The 18,838-nt window shown below is 35.5% G+C and overlaps 1 protein-coding gene across 1 annotated transcript in view; it reads left to right on the forward strand.

The window, feature by feature from the left end:
* AP3D1 (adaptor related protein complex 3 subunit delta 1) overlaps positions 1-18,838 on the forward strand; it is a 140,757-nt gene that overhangs the window by 58,908 nt on the left and 63,011 nt on the right. The window contains exons 6-11 of the mRNA XM_051972248.1: positions 347-476; positions 2,210-2,349; positions 2,823-2,896; positions 10,222-10,271; positions 13,667-13,716; positions 14,228-14,276. Of these exons, the coding sequence (XP_051828208.1) occupies positions 347-476; positions 2,210-2,349; positions 2,823-2,896; positions 10,222-10,271; positions 13,667-13,716; positions 14,228-14,276 (493 nt within the window). The remainder of the gene's footprint in view (positions 1-346; positions 477-2,209; positions 2,350-2,822; positions 2,897-10,221; positions 10,272-13,666; positions 13,717-14,227; positions 14,277-18,838) is intronic.

Here is an 18,838-nt window from a genome sequence, read left to right on the forward strand (position 1 = left end):
AAAGTAGCTGAACTCTGAAACATGGCTAGGAATAGGCAGAGCCAGGAATGGTGATGATATTTAGGGAGTATTGGTCATGACAAGACCTCTTTGGACTGTGAAAAGATTGACTTCTCTGAAGGAAAAGTCTTCTTTTGGGACCTTGTGAGGAGATAAGTTGAGTGTGAATTATTCTAGTTTGATTAGACTTTATTTTGAAAAATAAAATAGTTTGTAGAAAAAAATTATACATCCTTCATGACACAAGGGAGCTGGAGAGGCAGAGATTTTAAAGAGAGAACTGAAATAAACCTTGACACGGATACCCAACATGGTGTTACATCTCCTTTGTTTGTCTGATTCGCAGATGTCACACACGAAGCCTTACATCAGGAAGAAGGCTGTGCTGATCATGTATAAAGTGTTCTTGAAATATCCAGAATCCCTCCGCCCTGCCTTCCCTCGTCTAAAAGAGAAACTTGAGGATCCTGACCCTGGTTTGTTGCACTCTTGTTGTCTTTGGTGTTTTCGTAAAGCTGTTCATGTTCAGTAGCAAGGTGGTCTATTATATTCAACATCTTGATTAGTCCATTTGCTGTGAAAATGTGATTCATGTTGGATGTTAAAAATGGCCTTTTATTGGGGATGTTGTAGTTGGGATTCTTTTACAAATCTAGGTTTGAATAGCAAGGTGCTTTCCAATTCTGAAATTCTGAAATAGATTTGAAGATAAGGATATGGGTAAATTGACTCTTTAGGACCAGTCATTATCTTGGTTCCATTCTGAATCCATTCAGGCTACTGACATTGATAGTCCCAGAAACATAAATTAAAAATCCCCCACCAAAATAAAATACCTTGCCCTCAAAAAATTCTATTAGGGAAATAATACTTATACATATAAATAAATTCAGCGTAGTCTTGAAGGGAAGGAACAGCAGCTGTGGGAAAGGGGTGATTAGGGAATGCCTCCTGTAGGAGGTAATGTTTGAGCTGAATTTTTGAAGAATACTAGGTATTGTGAGAGGTCAAGAACAGCATGTACAAAGGAATGGATCTGGAAGATGGCCTATGTTTATGACAAGTAGCAAAAAGGGCTAGTTTGGATACATGAAGAATGATGTATAATGTTGTAAAGGAAGGATGGAACCAAGTATTCAAGGGCTTCAAATGTCAAATGACAGACTTTGTATCCTAGTGGAATTATGGAACTCTAGAGATTGATTAAGAGAGTGACATGGTTGTGCTTTAGGAATATCACTTAGACGTCTGTGGAGGACGGGTTTTGGAGGGAATGCCTACCAGAAAACCAGTGCAGTAGTTTTAAGTGAGAAGGGATGAGAGCACAAGTTAGCATGGTTACTGCATGAATGGACAAACGCATTCCATAGAAATCTGGATATTTTTTTCCCCATTCTAAGAGAAAGATTTTTAGGGCAGGTGGGGGTGGAGGGGTTCCATGAAGGGGACTTTTTTTTTCAGTACTATTTTATTTTTCTAAATACATGTAAATATAGTTTTCAACATTCATTTCCCCCCCTTTATTAAAGCTTTTTATTTTTCAAAACATATACATGGACAATTATTCAGCATTAGCCCTTGCAAAACCTTGTGTTCCAATTTTTCCCTACCTTTCCCCACTCCCTCCTCTAAGTGGCAAGTAGTCCAATATACAACATTCATTTTTGTAAGACTTTATGTTCCAAATTTTTCTCCTCTCTGACCTCCCTCCTCCCCAAGATAATCTGATAAAGGTTAAATATGTGCAGTTCTTTTAAACATATTTCTATATTTGTCATTTTGTGCAAGAAAAATCAGATTAAAAGGGAAAAAATCATGAGAAAGAAAATAACAAATAAAAAAGGTAAAAATACTGTGCTTTAATATACATTCAGTCTCCATAGTTCCCTCTTTGGATGCAGATGACATTTTCCATCCCAAGTCTATTGTAATTGCCTTGAATCGCTGCATTGTTGAAAAGAGCCAAGTCCATCACAATAGATCATCATATAATCTTCTTGTTACTATGTACAGTCTTCTCTTAGTTCTGCTCAATTCACTCAGTATTAGTTTATGTAAATCTATGAAAGAATATTTTGAGAATGAGGATATGAACAAGTAGCTACTTCAGGATGATTTGTTGTATGTACCCTTGCTCCCAGGAACTGATAGTGGCCACTGCTGGAATGAAATTCTCCTTTAATGATAGCCTAATCTCTTATATTCACAGGTGTGCAGTCTGCAGCAGTGAATGTCATCTGTGAGCTGGCCAGACGAAATCCCAAAAACTACCTGTCCCTTGCTCCACTATTTTTTAAGTTGATGACTTCTTCCACTAATAACTGGGTCCTCATTAAGATTATCAAATTGGCAAGTATTCCTATGCTGAGATCATTCCTTTTTGTTTTCATTAGGAAAATTGTTCATGGCCTAACATTTATTGATTGTATTCTTTACAGTTTTTTCCTGGTAAAATAAGTAGCCATCAGAAAAAAGGAAATTAAATAAACTTAAAGAATAAGGAGTAAAATCTTAGATAAAATTATTAGCATCTATAAAAACCATAATCAAATGAGTTAATGAAAACATATATCATTCTTTTACAAGTTCCAGATTGTTTGACCTTATTATTTTTAAAAATTTGGTTGTAGTCAAAAGACTATACAGTAATATTTATAACAAATTAATTAAAAGGAGTTAGAACATCTGCTTTTATAATCAGCATGCTCAGGAAGTAAATACCTACTGCAAACTTGTGTTGACAGCAAAAAAGAAAGGATGCTCAAATATGGTCTATATCCCGTCATAAAATAATCTATTGATTTTTCCTTTTATTCAAATAGTTTGGTGCTCTTACTCCCTTAGAACCAAGGCTGGGAAAAAAATTGATCGAACCCCTCACTAACTTAATACATAGGTAAGTTGGAAGGGAAAATTTTGTATTCTCAGCCTCCAAGCAAATACCTAATTTTTTTCTTAAACATATTATTACATACTTGAAACAGACATATACATTATATACCCTTATTATATCAGTCTCCTAAGTAATGAAGAACAAATACCTAAATATTTGTGAACATATTGGGTTATTTCTAGGAATACATATGGTAATGGGGCCCTTCCTAGTGAGATACCTCAGGGCAGTAAATTTTCAAAACTAGACAGAACACATATTTATTATTGGTCTTATTTATCTTTAGGATCCTATCCACTCAGAAAATCTGGAATTCTTAAAATTGCCATTAAAAAGTCAGGAGGACCTGAGTTCAAATCTGGCCTCAGACACTAACACTACTGGGCAAGTCACTTAATCCCAGTTGCCTCAGGAAAAAAAAAATTGCCACTGAAATTCTTAAAGGGAGGGCTCCATGAACTAGCTTATTTTTGTCTGTTGTTGTTGTTGTTGTTGTTTGCTTGCATTTTATTTTGCTTCTCTCTCTCTCTCTTTTTTTTTTTTTTTTGATATAGCTTTTTATTTACAAGTTATATGCATGGGTAATTTTACAGCACTGGCAATTGCCAAACCTTTTGTTCCAATTTTTCCCCTCCTTCTCCCCATCCCCTCCCCCTGCCTAATTGGCAGGTTGACCAATACATATTAAATATGTTAAAGTATAAATTAAATACAATATATGTATACATGTCTAAACCGTTACTTTGCTGTACAAAAAGAATCGGACTTTGAAATAGTGTACTATTAGCCTGTGAAGGAAATCAAAACTGCAGGCGGACAAAAATATAGGGATTGGGCATTCTATGTAATGGTTCATAGTCATTTCCCAGAGTTCTTTTGCTGGGTGTTTGTCTGTTTTTTTTTAAAGCACTTAACAAATATTCGAGTATGTTTAATTTCATACTAACTTGCCTTGTAAGAAAATTCGCTAATAAACTGATTTTATTTTCATATCACTGTTTTCACAGTAATTGCTTTTAATGCCATACTTCAATGCCTTGACTAGGCCTTATTTGAGCCTTAGATGTTCTTTGGTCAAATAACAACTGGGAGTTAAACTGGCTTGATGCACTTGTTAATTGGGGAATAACATATTATAAACTTGACTCTGTTCTCTCTATATTTTAGAAATGAGGCCTTTATCAGAAAATGGCTGGAAAATTTTTTTCCCCAGCTTTCTGCTTCCCTTCTAAATTTGGCTGCATTGGTTTTATTTGTGCAAAACTTTTTTAATTTAATGTAATCAAAATTATCCATTTTGTACTTCATAATGTTCTCTAGTTCTTCTTTGGCCATAAATTCCTCCCCTCTCTTCAGATCTGACAAGTAAACTATCCCTTGCTCTCCTAATTTGCTTCTAGTATCTGTCATGCTTTATGCCTAAATCGTGTACCCATTTTGATCTTATTTTATTATGGGGAATGTGCTTGTTTAAGAAGACACTTTGGTGTAATTAGAAAGAACTCTGGAGTAGGGGCCAGGAGACTTGGGTTCTAATTTCAGTTCTGTCACTAACTAGCACCCTCCTCTCTGAGTGTCTATTTTGTTATTTGTAGAAGGGTGATAATAGTAGCTGTACTGCTTGCTTTATAAGATTGTAGTGTGCATCTAGTGAAATAAATATTGTGGAAAGATTTTGAGAACTATAAAACCCTAAATGCCCTAAAACATTGTTTTATTATTTTGGTCTAAATATAGGATTTTCTCCACATGAAGAGTTGAGGGTGTGAAATCTCTTCCCCTTGGTGCAAATCTGTGTTCAGTAGAAAATTTGGGATGTAGAAGAGTTGCCTAGATCACTAAGAAGTTAAGGGATTTGCAAATAAAAATTTGTAGCCCCATCCTTATGACTATAAGTTTGGCTAGCATCCCTGTCCATTATAAACAAGACTGTCATCACCATAATCATTTATCTTTATAATATTATTCTTTCTGTGTCCAAATCTAATTGTTTTCTACTTCCTTGAACTGGAATTATTTTTAGCTCCAAAGTCCTTTGAGTAGATGTATGAAAAACCCAAGAGACAGTGTTTTGTGTGTATGTTTGTATTGCTGTACTCTCAACCTATCCCGCATCCCAAATTTCCACTTGGAATCACTGACCTTAGAGCTCTTCTAATTTAATTTCTTCATTTTGCAGATGAGAAAACAGATGTTTTTTAAGTTTGAATCTTGCCCAAGGTGACAGAACTATAATAGTAGCACTCAGTAAAGAGCAACAAAATATACTAACAATTGTATCATATAAAATTTTTATAAAAGAACTTTTCCTTTGACAAGTCTTGACTTAGGCAGGACCATATTTTAAACAAGGTTATGTTTAGTTTTAGTGGAATGATGCCTTGGAATGGACCACTCTCAAAGAATAGAGCACAGATGAAGGATTCTTAAGAGATTGGCAGATTTCAAGCTCTCAGATTTCCCCCACAAATGGAACAAATTTGCCCCTCTGGGCGAACATAGACTCCAGAAGGCTTGGGGTAGAACTGGCATCCTCCTGAAACAATCTGTGAAGATCTGAAGAAAGGTCCTGGTTTGGGGATTAATCTGTCTGAAGTGCAAAAACTTCTAGGCTAGCTCCACAGAAACGTTAAGGTGGAATCCTTAGGCTAGGTGGGTGTGTCTGGAACCTCCTCAGGAACCACAGAGACTTTCACCTCCCAGACTGGGTTTGAGTCAGGAAAGACGGAGGGAACCTTGATTTGGGAATACCAGGCCCAGCTGTGCTGCTCAGATACAATCCTGAGGGAGAAGAAACCAGCACCCCATGAGTGCCAAAGCAGCAGGCAGGGACATTGCTGGCTGTGGACACTTGCAGGAGGGTGGAGCTCTTGATTTGGGGTTCCTGGTCAGAGTGGAGAGCTGAAGGGAAGCTTGAGATACCATTCCCCCAACCCAACTAGTAGAGGTGCTTACACTGATAACTTCTTATTTCAACAAAAAAAAAAAAAAAATGAACTGGCAAAGAAGAACCCCACCATTGAAACATATGGGACAGGGAAGACTGGATTCATCTTCAGAGGAGGACACTTTAGTAAAAGAAAAAACCTTCTACCTCAAAAAGTAATGTGAAATGGCTGCTTACCCAGAGAGAATTTATATAGGAACTCAAAAAAGAATTCAAAAATCAAATGAGAGGCATTCAGAAAAAACTAAAGAAAAAAATTAAAACCAGCTAAGAAAAACAAGAAGCCTATGAAAAAAAAAAGTTAACAAACTAGAAAAAGAGGTACAGAGTCTCAAAGATGAAAATAATGCTTTGAAAATTAGAATCAGACAAGGGGAAGCCAATGAAGCGATGAGAGACCATGAAATAACAAGGCAGACGAATGAGAAAAGAATGAGAAAGTGGAACAGAATGTGAAACATAAAAAAATGACATATCTGGAGAGCACATCAAAAAGAGAAAATAATAAAAATAATTGGACTGCCAAAAAGTTCTGACCAAAAAGAGAACTTGCAAAATAATGCAGGAAATAATCCAAAAAAATTGTCAGCATGATAAAACATGAGGGGAAGTAGAAATAGGAAAAAATCCACCAATCACCACCTTAAAAAGATCCTGTGTGGAAAACATACAGGAATATTATTGCCAGATTTTGAAACCCCCACATCAAAGATCATGTCTGGATTATTGTAATAACTTGATCATGGATCTTTCTGTCTCTAAATCTTTCTCCACTCCAGTTCCATCTTCCAGCCACCAAAGTGATTTTTCTAAAGTACAGGTCCAATTATATCGCTAGCCTCCCCCTAGCACCCTCCAAACCAAGAAATTCCAATGGCTTCCTGTCAGCTTCAGGATCAAATACAAAATGTTCTTTGGCACTCAAAGCCCTTTATAACCTAGCTCCTTCCCTCATATTCAGTCTTCTTCCCTTATTCCCCACAATCACCTCTTTGTTCCAGTAACCCTGACTTTTATGAACAAGAGCTTCCATCTGTCTTTTCCATGCTTAGAACAATTCATCTCCTCAGTTCACCTAAGGACCTTCTTGGTTTCCTTTAAGTCCCAATTAAAAGCCAGACTTCTACAAGAGCCTTTCCTCTGTTAATTATCTCCTATTTATTCTATATATAATTTGCTTGGCATATATTTGTTTATAGTTGTTTCTTCTATTATATTGTAAGCTCCTCAAGAGCAGAGATTATTTTTTGCCTCAGTGCTTAATAAGACACAGGTTATGTCTATGAGGAGCTCATTGAAAACACTCTTAGGACCTCTGTTTGTAGATACCTGTTTGTAGCAACTAGTAATTGTTGAGGAGGAGATTGGATCCCTTTTCCATAATACATTGAGTGATTATCCCATAGTTTATGGCAGAGTGCTTCTGTGTAGGTAATAGGTCTGGGACTGGTTTGATCATTTTGTCCAGATGGCTCCTCTTCTCCCATAAATAAAATGAATCATGTTTTCCCCTACTTTACTGTTGTCAAGATGAAAGTCTCTTGTTTTCACTAAACAAGCGAAAATCATAAATATAATTCTCTTAATGTGTTCTCCAAGTTTTTTCTCAGGTAGATTATAGATCAGAAAATTTTAATCTCATTGCAGAATGAAAAAAACTGATTCCAAATTGCTTGTGTTAGTTCTAAGAATAGAATGTTAGAGGTGTATAGAACTTTAAAAATACCCTTTATTTTACAAAGAAGGCTACTGAGGTCCAGAGGGGAAGTTTAGAATCCCTTTGGTTTTTTGTGCTGAAGCAATTGGGGTCACATAGCTCAGGGTCACACAGCTAGGAAGTATTAAGTGTCCGAGGTCAAATTTGAACTCAGGTCCTCCTGACTTCAGGCTAGTGCTCTATCCACTGAGCCACCTAGCTGCCCTTGAGGGGGAGTTTATTGGTATCTCTGAGATTATTTTCTGATCTCAGTTTTTTCATACCAATAAACTTTAAAGCATCTCAGTTAATATTCAAAACAGGTATTTGCATTGTGGACAATTTCAATTTTAATTATACTGTTAGGTTTTTATAGATAGAAAATGCTACTATAGCAAAATAATGTCAGTATTTTCTTTTCTTTTTTTCAAATAATAGCTTTTTATTTTCAAAATATATGCAAAGATCGTTTGCAACATTCACCCTGCAAAACCTCGTACTCCAAATCTTTCTCCTTCCTTCTTTACCTCCTTTCCTAGACAGCAAGTAATCCAATCTATGTAAAGCATGCACAGTCCTTCTATACATATTTTCACATTTATCATGCTACACAAGAAAAATCAGATGATAAAGGAAAAAATAAAAGCCAGCTAACAACAACAAAAAAAGGTGAAAATACTATGTTGTGATCCCTGTATTTTCAAAATAAGGGCAAACAGAGATGTCTGCTATGACTTATTTACTCTGGAATAGCCAGAGAGCCAATGTTCAAATCCTGACAGAAGGGGGTTCAGTTTTCTGTGTTATTATTCAAATGAAGTACTTCTTCAGGAAGAATATCAGGTTGGACAGTATTTATAAATTAATCTTTTGTGTATTCGTCTTGTTCTGTCTTCATTATAGTTATAGAGCATTTTAATGAATTTTGAAGATTTTTAATTAGAATAATTAATTTTCTTTTCTTTTTTTAATAATTATAACTTTTTATTGACAGAACCCATGCCTGTGTAATTTTTTTTACAACATTATCCCTTGCACTCACTTCTATTCAGACTTTTCCCCTCCCTCCCTCCACCCTCTTCCCCCAGATGGCAAGCAGTCCTATACATGTTAAACATGTCACAGTATAATCTAGATACAATATATGTGTACAGAACCAAACAGTTCTCTTGTTGCACAGGGAGAATTGGATTCAGAAGGTAAAAATAACCTGGGAAGAAAAACAAAAATGCAAACAGTTTACATTCATTTCCCAGTGTTCTTTCTTTGGGTGTAGCTGCTTCTGTCCATCATTGATCAATTGAAACTGAGATCTTCTCTTTGTCAAAGAAATCCACTTTCATCAGAACACATCCTCATACAGTATCGTTGTTGAAGTATATAAAGATCTGGTTCTGCTCATTTCACTTAGCATCAGTTCATGTAAGTCTCTCCAAGCCTCTCTGTATTCATCCTGTTGGTCATTTCTTACAGAACAATAATATAGAATAATTAATTTTCATCATAATATCAAATTATAGTCATGCTCTCTGCCTCAATTCCAGAGAGAGGATAAAAATGACTTGCTCAAGATGTAACAACAGTTTACAGGGTAGCTGATCCTTCAATCCTCAAGGCCCAGATCTCTGTCAAGTGCTACTTTCTACTCTGCTTTTGTTACTTAGAAATGCTAAAATGACTTCTGTATTAAATGCTTCTCCATGGTGTTGATTTTTAGGGATGACATGCAAAATATAAAAATATAGTATATTTTTCTCCTCTTTTTAACTCTGCATGGGGATTATGTTACTATTTCTGGGGAATTGTCATGTTGAAATTGAGGAGAAACATGCTGGTCTATTGGAGATCCTTTTGGATCAGTGGTCAAAGATATTTGTTGCAGGGGAACTTAAGACTTCTTTGTGAAGAAACTAAAGCTTGTTTAGATAAAAGATCTCAAATTTTAACAAAAAATAGGAAAAATGCATAGATTTTTGTTTCATAAATAAATAAGTTGTTCATATTATGATTTAGTCTTTTCTCCTCTTATAGATTCTTGTCTTTAAGATGATTTGGTTCTTAAGCAGAATAGGTAATGAGCTTGAAAGGGGACAATCAACCACCAAACTCAAGTCATGGATTTATCCTTTAAGAAGGGCCACAGTATTATAGAGATCTGGATTAGAAATTCCAGGTGCTAGATTCTTCTCTTTGGCAAATTACTCAAGCTCAACCTCAAAATTCAAGTCTCTCCAATAAGAATACATGACACTTCCCTCTGATTTTGCCTTCCAGAGAGTTGGCAGATACTCCCACCCCAAGGCTTAGCGCTTGTCCAAATGAGCAGGGTCATGTGAGATGATGAACTTGGAAATGCTTTGAAATACAAATTGTCGCATGAATCCAAGGTGGTGATGCTGTTCTTTTTGTCAGCAGATATTTCAAACACATAAGCTTGTGTGAGTTTCGCTTTGTATGGATGGAATCACAGATTGGTGGTAGTTTTGAGAAATAGACATTTGTAACTTTACCCAGGTTGAGTTACAGTGGATGAAAACAAAACACACATTAAGAATGCAAGCACACCCATTTCACTGAATTTGCAAATAATTTGCTGTTTTCTGAGCAGTGTTTTCCTTGAGCTTTAGAGATATTTTAAGACTTGTTATGGGCATTCGGTCATGTTGTCCCCTCTCTTTTTTCCAGCACTTCTGCCATGTCTCTTCTCTATGAATGTGTGAACACAGTGATAGCAGGTGAGGACCAGAATTCACAATTCATGCCACAGAAGAACTCCAGTGTACACACTTCTCTCAAGCACAGATCAAGGTGGACTAGGAGAACTCTTCAGTTTGCCTTTTAGTGCCTCCTTCCCCTTAAAGCCATACTCTTACCAAAGCAAATGGTAACAGCTAATAGGGAAAATCTGTTTAGTCCAAGTTTGTCACAAGGTTCATAGTTAGAACATGAGTGACCAGTATTTGTGATTGCCATAGTGAAAACCTAGGGATCAAAAGTTAGCAAGCCAGTCTGATGATTGTGTCTTCTAAAGGTAAAAGTCAGGGATTCCTGACTCTTCTGTGTCATTTGTTCCCTTATTCCTTATTCACTGGACTATGTTAAGCCCTAAAACAAATTCATTTGCTTTGTTTCATTTTTAGACTCATTTTCTTAACTACTTCATTCTGTTATTGTGATTTTTTTTTTTTTTTTTTTTTTTTTTTTTTGCTGAGACAATTGGGGTTAAGTGACTTGCCCAGGGTCACATAGTTAGGAAGTGTTAAGTGTCTGAAATCAGATTTGAACTCAGGTCCTTCTGACTTCAGGACTGGTACTCTATCCACTGTGCTATCTAGCTGCCCCATTGTGAATCTTAATATATATCCCAATATCAAAAGAAAGCTGATCTTTTATCTTAATCTAATCCTCTAAATATATGGTGGTGTTTGGAAGCACATCTGCTTCCTGTCAGCACTATAGGCTTGGGAGGAAACGTCCCCATTAGAGAACAATGTTATCTTTTCATGGTGTAAAAGTTAAGGGAAACTAGTGGTTCTAATACACTTGGGCAGAGTTTAATTCTTTTTTCCTCCTGCCAGTCCAGATGTTATCTGAAACTACACCTTCAATGATGAAACAGATGCTTTTTAATCTTTGGTTCAAAGGATATGATAGTATTGCGCTAATTACATTAAATCTGATCAAATTAGTGAGAGCCCCAGAAACCAAAAGAAGCCTTTTCATTACCATGTACATTGATATGACTGTGCACTGAACTTGAAACCATTTACCTGTTGCTGCCTTGCAACATAGAAATTAAGAAAGGGCCTTGAGAGAACAAAGAGAATGAGGATCCTTTTTGGAATGAGAGTAAAATAAGATCTCTTTTCTGAAAGATCTTTGGAAAAAAAAGTACAAAGAAGCTTTGTGAGCAGGGTGTTCCCTTTAGCCCCATTCTTTGATCTGTTGATGAGACCCTCGGTTGCTAAGTGGAATTCACTGGGCTTATCCAGGAAGTAGGGTGAGAACATTTCCACCCTCAGTTGATGAGGCTTTTTTCCCCTCATGTCATTTTGAGAATTTGATTGTCTACTTTGTGGAACATATGAAACAGAATCAGGTCGTTATTTTCTCTGAAAAGAAGGCATAAAATTATGACTTTTAAAATCAGACTTTTTTTTTTTTTTAATTCTGCTTTGTATAGAAGACAATAAAACCTAGAAAATGGAGAATTAATATGTTCACCAATCTAGGAGGTGGGCTAGCAATTTTGGAAGATTATAGAATAGCTGTTAAAAACTGGTCAGTTCTAAAGAATCCAGACATAGAATTGGAAGTAAAGGCAGACACTTAATAACCTCTTGGGCACAGGCCTAGCTTCTAGGTCACTGCCCCCATAATTTATAATATGACCTATCCTGTTATCAGGGTATCCTGGTACCAGGATTTGTGTGTTTGTATTCAGCAGATGTTCACTAAGTACCAGCTATGCTCAGAGCACTCAGCTGGATGCTGGGGATATTAAACCATTTAGTAAAGACTGGAATCTTGCCTTCATAAAATGAATAGACTAGTAGGGAGATAAAACGAGGATAGAGATAACTCTAATATTAGCTACAGTGTTATAATATCCGGTTTGCAATGCCTGTTCTTTTATATGACTGACCCGAGCCATATTACCATTTCTTTTTCTTACTATAATTAGACTTAAGAATGTGAGTACCTCAAAAATCATTTAAAGCACCACAGAGGAGAAATCCAATCTTTGAGTACAATAGTGAAGTCACTTATCTATTTAGTTCTTTTTTCTTATCCTTATCCCCTCTACATAAAGAGTATCTTAAAGTAACATTTCCCATATTGTTCTGTGGAACCATAGTATTCTGTATGTTACAAATAGGAATAATACAAAGAAGAGAAAATTTTCAGGACAAATCATCTAACCTGGCTGGGCCTCAGTTTCCTTATTTATAAAACTGAGGGAGTTGGATTGATAATTTCTAATGCCCCCTTTGAAAGGGATGAAAGAATGGAATAAAAGAATGAGAAATCTCTGTTATTCTCCCTTTGCTCTTGCCTCCAAAATTTTAACAACTGCTGTGAAAAGGTAAAAGTCAAGCTAGATCTTACCCAATATAATTTAAAAACAACATAAACTTAATTTCTTCTATTTTATTCCAGACTGTCCCTTATATTCTTATACTTCTAAATCGTCCAATATTCTTTTGGAGGATATTCCATCCTTCCAGAATCCTTTAGAATTTACAGATCCAATTTGCATCTTAGAAGGTTAAAAGTGTTTCATCGTCAGTTTGATTTAAGATGTGATTCTTTAGAGCCTGAATATTACCTCGTAGGCTAGAAAGTCAGTGAGCCATGAGTATTTATGATAGTCATGGACTAGTTATAGTGAATAGGCATAACAAAACAATGCTTTGTAATTTTTGGCTTTTATATGAATATACCTCTGCTGAAGTACTAGTTTAGTTTCTCTTAATGGTGTACAGATAACCTTGGGAACAGCTGAACAGATACCAGCAAGTTCTCTTAAAGGCCTTTCATAAGGGACCAGTGATTTAATGTCTAGGTAAATTCAAAGAGTTTCATCAGCAGATTGGTTGAAAAGTGATGCTTTTTTCGGACCATAGCCTGAATCAGAAAAGAAGGTGCATTGTTGCAGGGAGAGCCCACACTCATGAAATCACAGGTCTTTTAAATGAAATATATAAATAGAGCTAATTTTAAATTAATTGTTTGAATCAGAGTGGGGCAGTAGTGTATATAGTAAGATGGACTCCACTAGATATTTCTGTTGGGATGTCATAACTAAATTTTGCATATTTAATTCTTAATTATATTTGACTTACAGTATTATTAAAATCATTTTATATTTATAACAGTAATAGGGAACAGTCTAAAAATTTCTTAAGGCACAAGGACACTGATTCACTTTTTAAAAAATTTGCCACAGATAATTGAAAATTGATTGTGCTAAGGAGTCTCTGATACTAATAGTTTTGCATATTGGTAGACCTGTGAAGGACCAAACAGGAGGCTCAAATTAGATTCATTTCTGTTACTATTTGTATGTTTTGAGATTCGTTTCTTGGTTTATCTAAATTGAAAATTTAACGATATTTGTTTGTTTCAGTTTTGATTTCTCTGTCTTCCGGAATGCCCAATCACAGTGCCAGCATCCAGGTATGGTCATTTTCTTCTTTGCTTCTGGATTCTAATGAAAGAAATTAGATGGATACAAAGTAGTAAATCATCCATAGAAAGAGATATCCTGTTTTCAACTAGCTCATTCTTTTCTGGTTTGTAAGCTCCTGTGGAGTGAACAAAATTAGTGGAACTTAAAACTAACAGTTGACTATAGAGAAGCTTTGGGTTGCCTCTAAGAGCTCTTTGTCTGTATTATATCGTAAATTAGCTATCCAAGGAATTGCATGCTTTCCTGTCTCTGTAGGAAGCCTTTATATTCCTAGTGCTTATTTCTGTTGTTGTTGTCCAGGGCATAGACATAGCCAGAGTGAAAGGGAAGCTTTCTTTAAATTAACTGGGAAGGAGAGGAAAAAAATGTTAGAGTGTGGAGTGCTGGGAAGTGGACAGTCACTCTTGTAATATTTCTAGGTTGACTACTATCTTGATAAAAATGATAATCCTTTAATTTTAGAAGTTGTAATGAGTGACTTTAACTTTTTCTTTTCAGCTTTGTGTTCAGAAATTAAGAATATTAATAGAAGATTCAGACCAAAATTGTAAGTTACTACCCTTTCTCTTCTTTAATCCTCCCTATATAGTGCTTGTAATTTCTTTATTTCTACTATTCTTTTCTTTCTTTATAATTTTTGGGTGGCCAAATTGAAGCACTTTCTAGAATTAGGTAACAGGTGACTTTTTCAAATAATTTCTGGCCCATTTATTGAAAGAATGACATCTCTTGTTGACATTGAGGGTGGATTCAATTCATTTTGAATAGTACCAGTGAAAGGAAATCTAAAGGAAGATTTATTTGGACAGAAGATAATAAAGAAATTTCAAGAAGATAACCAACTCAGAATAATATTTATGTCTTGAAGAAACATGTTTTTATTCTAAGCCTTAATATGGAAAAATCGTAAAAAATAATTACTGGAAACAAAGTTTTAATAAATTATGTAGAAGAGCAAATGGCATTCCTTGTTATTTTTCTAAGTAGTGCAAAATATCCTTTACCCACATTTGCTTTTAAAATTTTTTAAAATTTTTTTCTTTTAAAAGTATTCTCTCTGCTAAGATGACACATCTTTGATAGCAGTTGGTGTATAGGTTCAGTAAAAATCTGTTAAGTGTCTAATATATATATTGTCAGGTAGAGCAGCTAGATGATGCAGTGGATAATTGTAGACTTGGAGATTCTAGACTTGGAGTTGGGAAGATCTAAGTTCAGATCTGGCCCCAAACACTCACTAGTGGTTTGATTCTGGGCAAGTCACTTAAACCTGTTTGTCTCAGTTTTCTCATCTGTAAAATGAGTTAAAAGGAAATGGCAAACCACTCCAGTATCTATTTTTCTACAAAATTTCCAGAAGTTTTAATTTTACTAAATGAATGAGTCAAAGTGATTCTCAGTGATATGGGTCTCTTGTGATTTCATTCTTCAAACACCATTCTAACGTTTAAAATGATCCTTTTTAATATCCCGGGAAAAGGCTTCTTCCAAGAAAATTGGGGACAATAACCTGGCTTATGGAGCCCCATGTTTTTTCTCAACCAGGATCATATGAGACATGCCTGTATTCTTCCTTGATATCAACCATAAACTATATCCTAGTTTCTCTGAGCCATTTAAGAGTCAATCTATTATCCATGAAATTGTGCAGATCCTTTCTGACTTCATTTTTATTTCCTGTCAGGACTACTTCTTGAAATGATAAATTTCACAAATATTGCAAACAAAATTTGTTTTTTTTTTTTTTCAATTTCAAATTCAAAATTTCAAAAAAAATTTCAATGTTCAAATTCAATTCACCTCAGCATTCAAAGGATGTCCTATCTTCAGGGTTCAGATCTCAAGTTGTTCATGTCTTGTATTATAGGACAATTTATTATATTAAATTTCTTTGCTGTTCATAATTTTATGGATTTTATTTCTGTTCTATTTCAGATTATCTTTCCAAATTTGAATTTACTAGTTTTATAGTCAGTATAAAGCAAAAATAAACCCTCCTTCTACCTATTGACTTGAAGTACAAATACTTTACCATATATAAAATCAGAAGAATTATAAAATGTGATATTTCTGTCCTTTGAACTCAGTATTTTCTTGTACCTCACTTACCCTTCTATTACAAAGTTCTCCCATGGATCTGTGATCTCATTAAGGTCTGTATTCTTTTGGATAGTAGTTTGTAGTCAGTATGAACCATCTAGCCTGTGAGAATTGTGTCCATGCCTTCCAATAAATCCTTTGCAAGGAATTTACTCAGTGGTTCAGCAGAATGGGATTGGGGCTGTTCCCCAGGACTCTTCACATGATATGGGAATTTTTTCAGCATTTAGGTAGTCTCTGTTAACCCTTGTGCTCTCTGCGTAACCAATTGACCTCCTTTTGTAGTTACATATATTTGTTGATGTCTTTGATGATGTGTTTATCACTTTTGGTATGCTCTTCATTGTTAGTATCTTGATTCAGTTTTTTGTGCCCACCAAATGTCTTTCCCTGGCCTTTAACCAATAAGGGATAAGTATAGTGGGATTTCTCCAACTTTGCCAAGTTATATGTCATATAAAAAGATAAACTCTTGTTTGAGAGTGTTTTTTCCCCATCCATTTTTATGAATTTATCATGTTTTTATCAAAGATATCCTGTGTAATTCACGTAAGACTTTTTGAGAAATCAGTTACTGATTTCTTCTCTATTGTCTTTTTTTTTCAGTTGTATCTTTTCTTCAGTGATTGTTTTTCCATTTCAAGTATCTTAACAGTTGATCTGTCAATATCTTTGCTCTTCCCATTTTTAAAGTTGCGTTTCTAATTCCTCTTGCAGTACTTTGAGGGACTATGTGAAATTAAAGTTCAAAACAGGGACTTCACTGAAATTTTTGGCAAAAAAATCATACAAAAAACAAATTTGACAGATCTTTTTCCTTTTTTGGGGGGGGTCATCTCTTGGTCTCCTTCCACTTTTATCCTAAAATCTTTTTTTCTGATAATTTGACTTATTTGGGTCTTTGCCAGTTTTTCTATAAACTTATTTCCTTCTGGTGCTGTTTGCTTTTTTATGAGGCAGCATTACCCATCTTTTCTCCATCTCCTCGATGAGATTCTGTAAGTGAGGTTATATTCCGAATTACTGTTGGCTTTGGTTTCCATAATGTACTTTCCACTTGGCAACATCAAATATTTCTCAGGTGAGGCAGTTTTATGCTGTTTCAGTCTCCTCTTTGTGGTATTTGCATTGCATTAATTAAACTTCATAAGAAATGGTTATTCTCTGTGCCAATATCTTTTCCTTTATTCAGTTCTTGTTTTTCAATATTAGCATATTTAAATTCTGGTTTCAGGCAGCCATCTCAAATTTATTAAGTGCCTATTATGTGTTGGGGATACAACAAAAAACCAAAAATACAATCCCTGCTCTCAAAAAGTTCATAGTCCTATCAGAGATAACAACATGCAAACAGCTTATATACAAATAAGATATATACAAGATAAGTTGGGGAATAGACTCAGAAGAAAGGCACTAATATTAAGTGGATTTAATCAGCTCACTATCCCACTGTCCACCAAGGTTCTTCCACACCTTTTGAACCTTCCTTAAACCTCCCATAACTCCTTCCCCTGGCTCTCTCAGCTGAGATCCTTTTTTTAAAACAGAAAAATTGAGGCTATTTGCCATGAGCTACCTCTTTCTCTTCTTCGGTCAATAATGTTTTCTGTTACTAGCTACTCCTTTACCCGTTTCACATGATGAAAATAAACTTCTTATCAAGGCTCAGTATGTCCAAATCAAACTCATTATGTCATAATCCACTCCTTCTTCTTCCCTCCTCTCCTTTCCCTCCCACTTTCTAGGTTATTGTAGAGGATAACATCAGTCTCCTAGTCCCTTATACTGGCAAGCCAGAAACTGCTTTACTGGATTCCTCACTACCTTTCAACCCCTCTCCTTTTCCCCTTCCTAAGCTGTTGTCAAGACCTATTGATTTCACCTTTGCAATATCTCAAATATGCCCCCCTTCTGTCTTCTGACTTTGCTATCCCTGTAGTATATAGACCTTCATCCTCTCATGCCTGTGTTATTGCAATAGCCTACTGGTAGGTCTGCTTGTCTCTAGTCTCTCCCTACTTCAGTTCATCCTCTGTTCAGCCACTAAAGTCACTTTCTGATTTTTATTAGACACATTCCTCCCATCTCACTCAGTAAACTTCAGTGGCTCCTTATTGCCTCCAGGATCAAATGCAAAATAGTCTGCTTGGAATTCAGGGCTCCCTCCTACCTTGCTAGCAATCTTGCACTTATTTGCACTTACATTTATTACCTTATATGTAATCTTCTATCCAATGACACTGCTCTCTTGACTCTTCCATGAAATAAGATACTCCCTCTATTGGGTATGGGCATTTTTTTTTCTGGCCATTTTCCATATCTAGAATACTCTGCCTTTGAGTTCCAACCAACATTCCATCTTTGCCAATAAGTTTTTCCCAAGCCCTCTTTAATCCTAGTGCCTTCCCTTTGTTAATTATATTCTATTAAGAAAGAAAGATAGGAGATTGATATGTAAGAATGGAGTTTGATGTGTCTGTGTGCTTATGTTGTGTCATTGTGTCTGCTATTATGACTATTACAGAGACCTTAAGATCAGTGAGCAATAGTTCTTGTATTGGAGGAGAGGGACTTATCTTCTTCTTTTTTTTAATTATAGCTTTTTATTTACAAGTTATATGCATGAGTAATTTTTCAGCATTGACAATTGCAAAACCTTTTGTTCCAATTTTTCCTCTCCTCTCTTCCCCTCCCCCAGATGGCAGATTGACCAATGCATGTTAAATATGTTAAAGTATAAGTTAAATACAATATATGTATACCTGTCCAAACAGTTATTTTGTTGTACAAAAAAAATCAGACTTTGAAATAGTGTACAATTAGCCCGTGAAAGAAATCAAAAATGCAGGCAGACAAAAATAGAGGGATTGGGAATTCTATGTAGTGGTTCATAGTCATTTCCCAGAGTTCTTTCGCTGCATGTAGCTGGTTCAATTCATTACTGCACTATTGGGACTGATTTGTTCTTCTCATTGTTGAAGATGGCCACGTCTATCAGAATTGATCATC

Source organism: Antechinus flavipes, chromosome 1 (genome assembly GCF_016432865.1).
Source record: "Antechinus flavipes isolate AdamAnt ecotype Samford, QLD, Australia chromosome 1, AdamAnt_v2, whole genome shotgun sequence".
NCBI classification, from domain to species: Eukaryota; Metazoa; Chordata; class Mammalia; order Dasyuromorphia; family Dasyuridae; genus Antechinus; species Antechinus flavipes.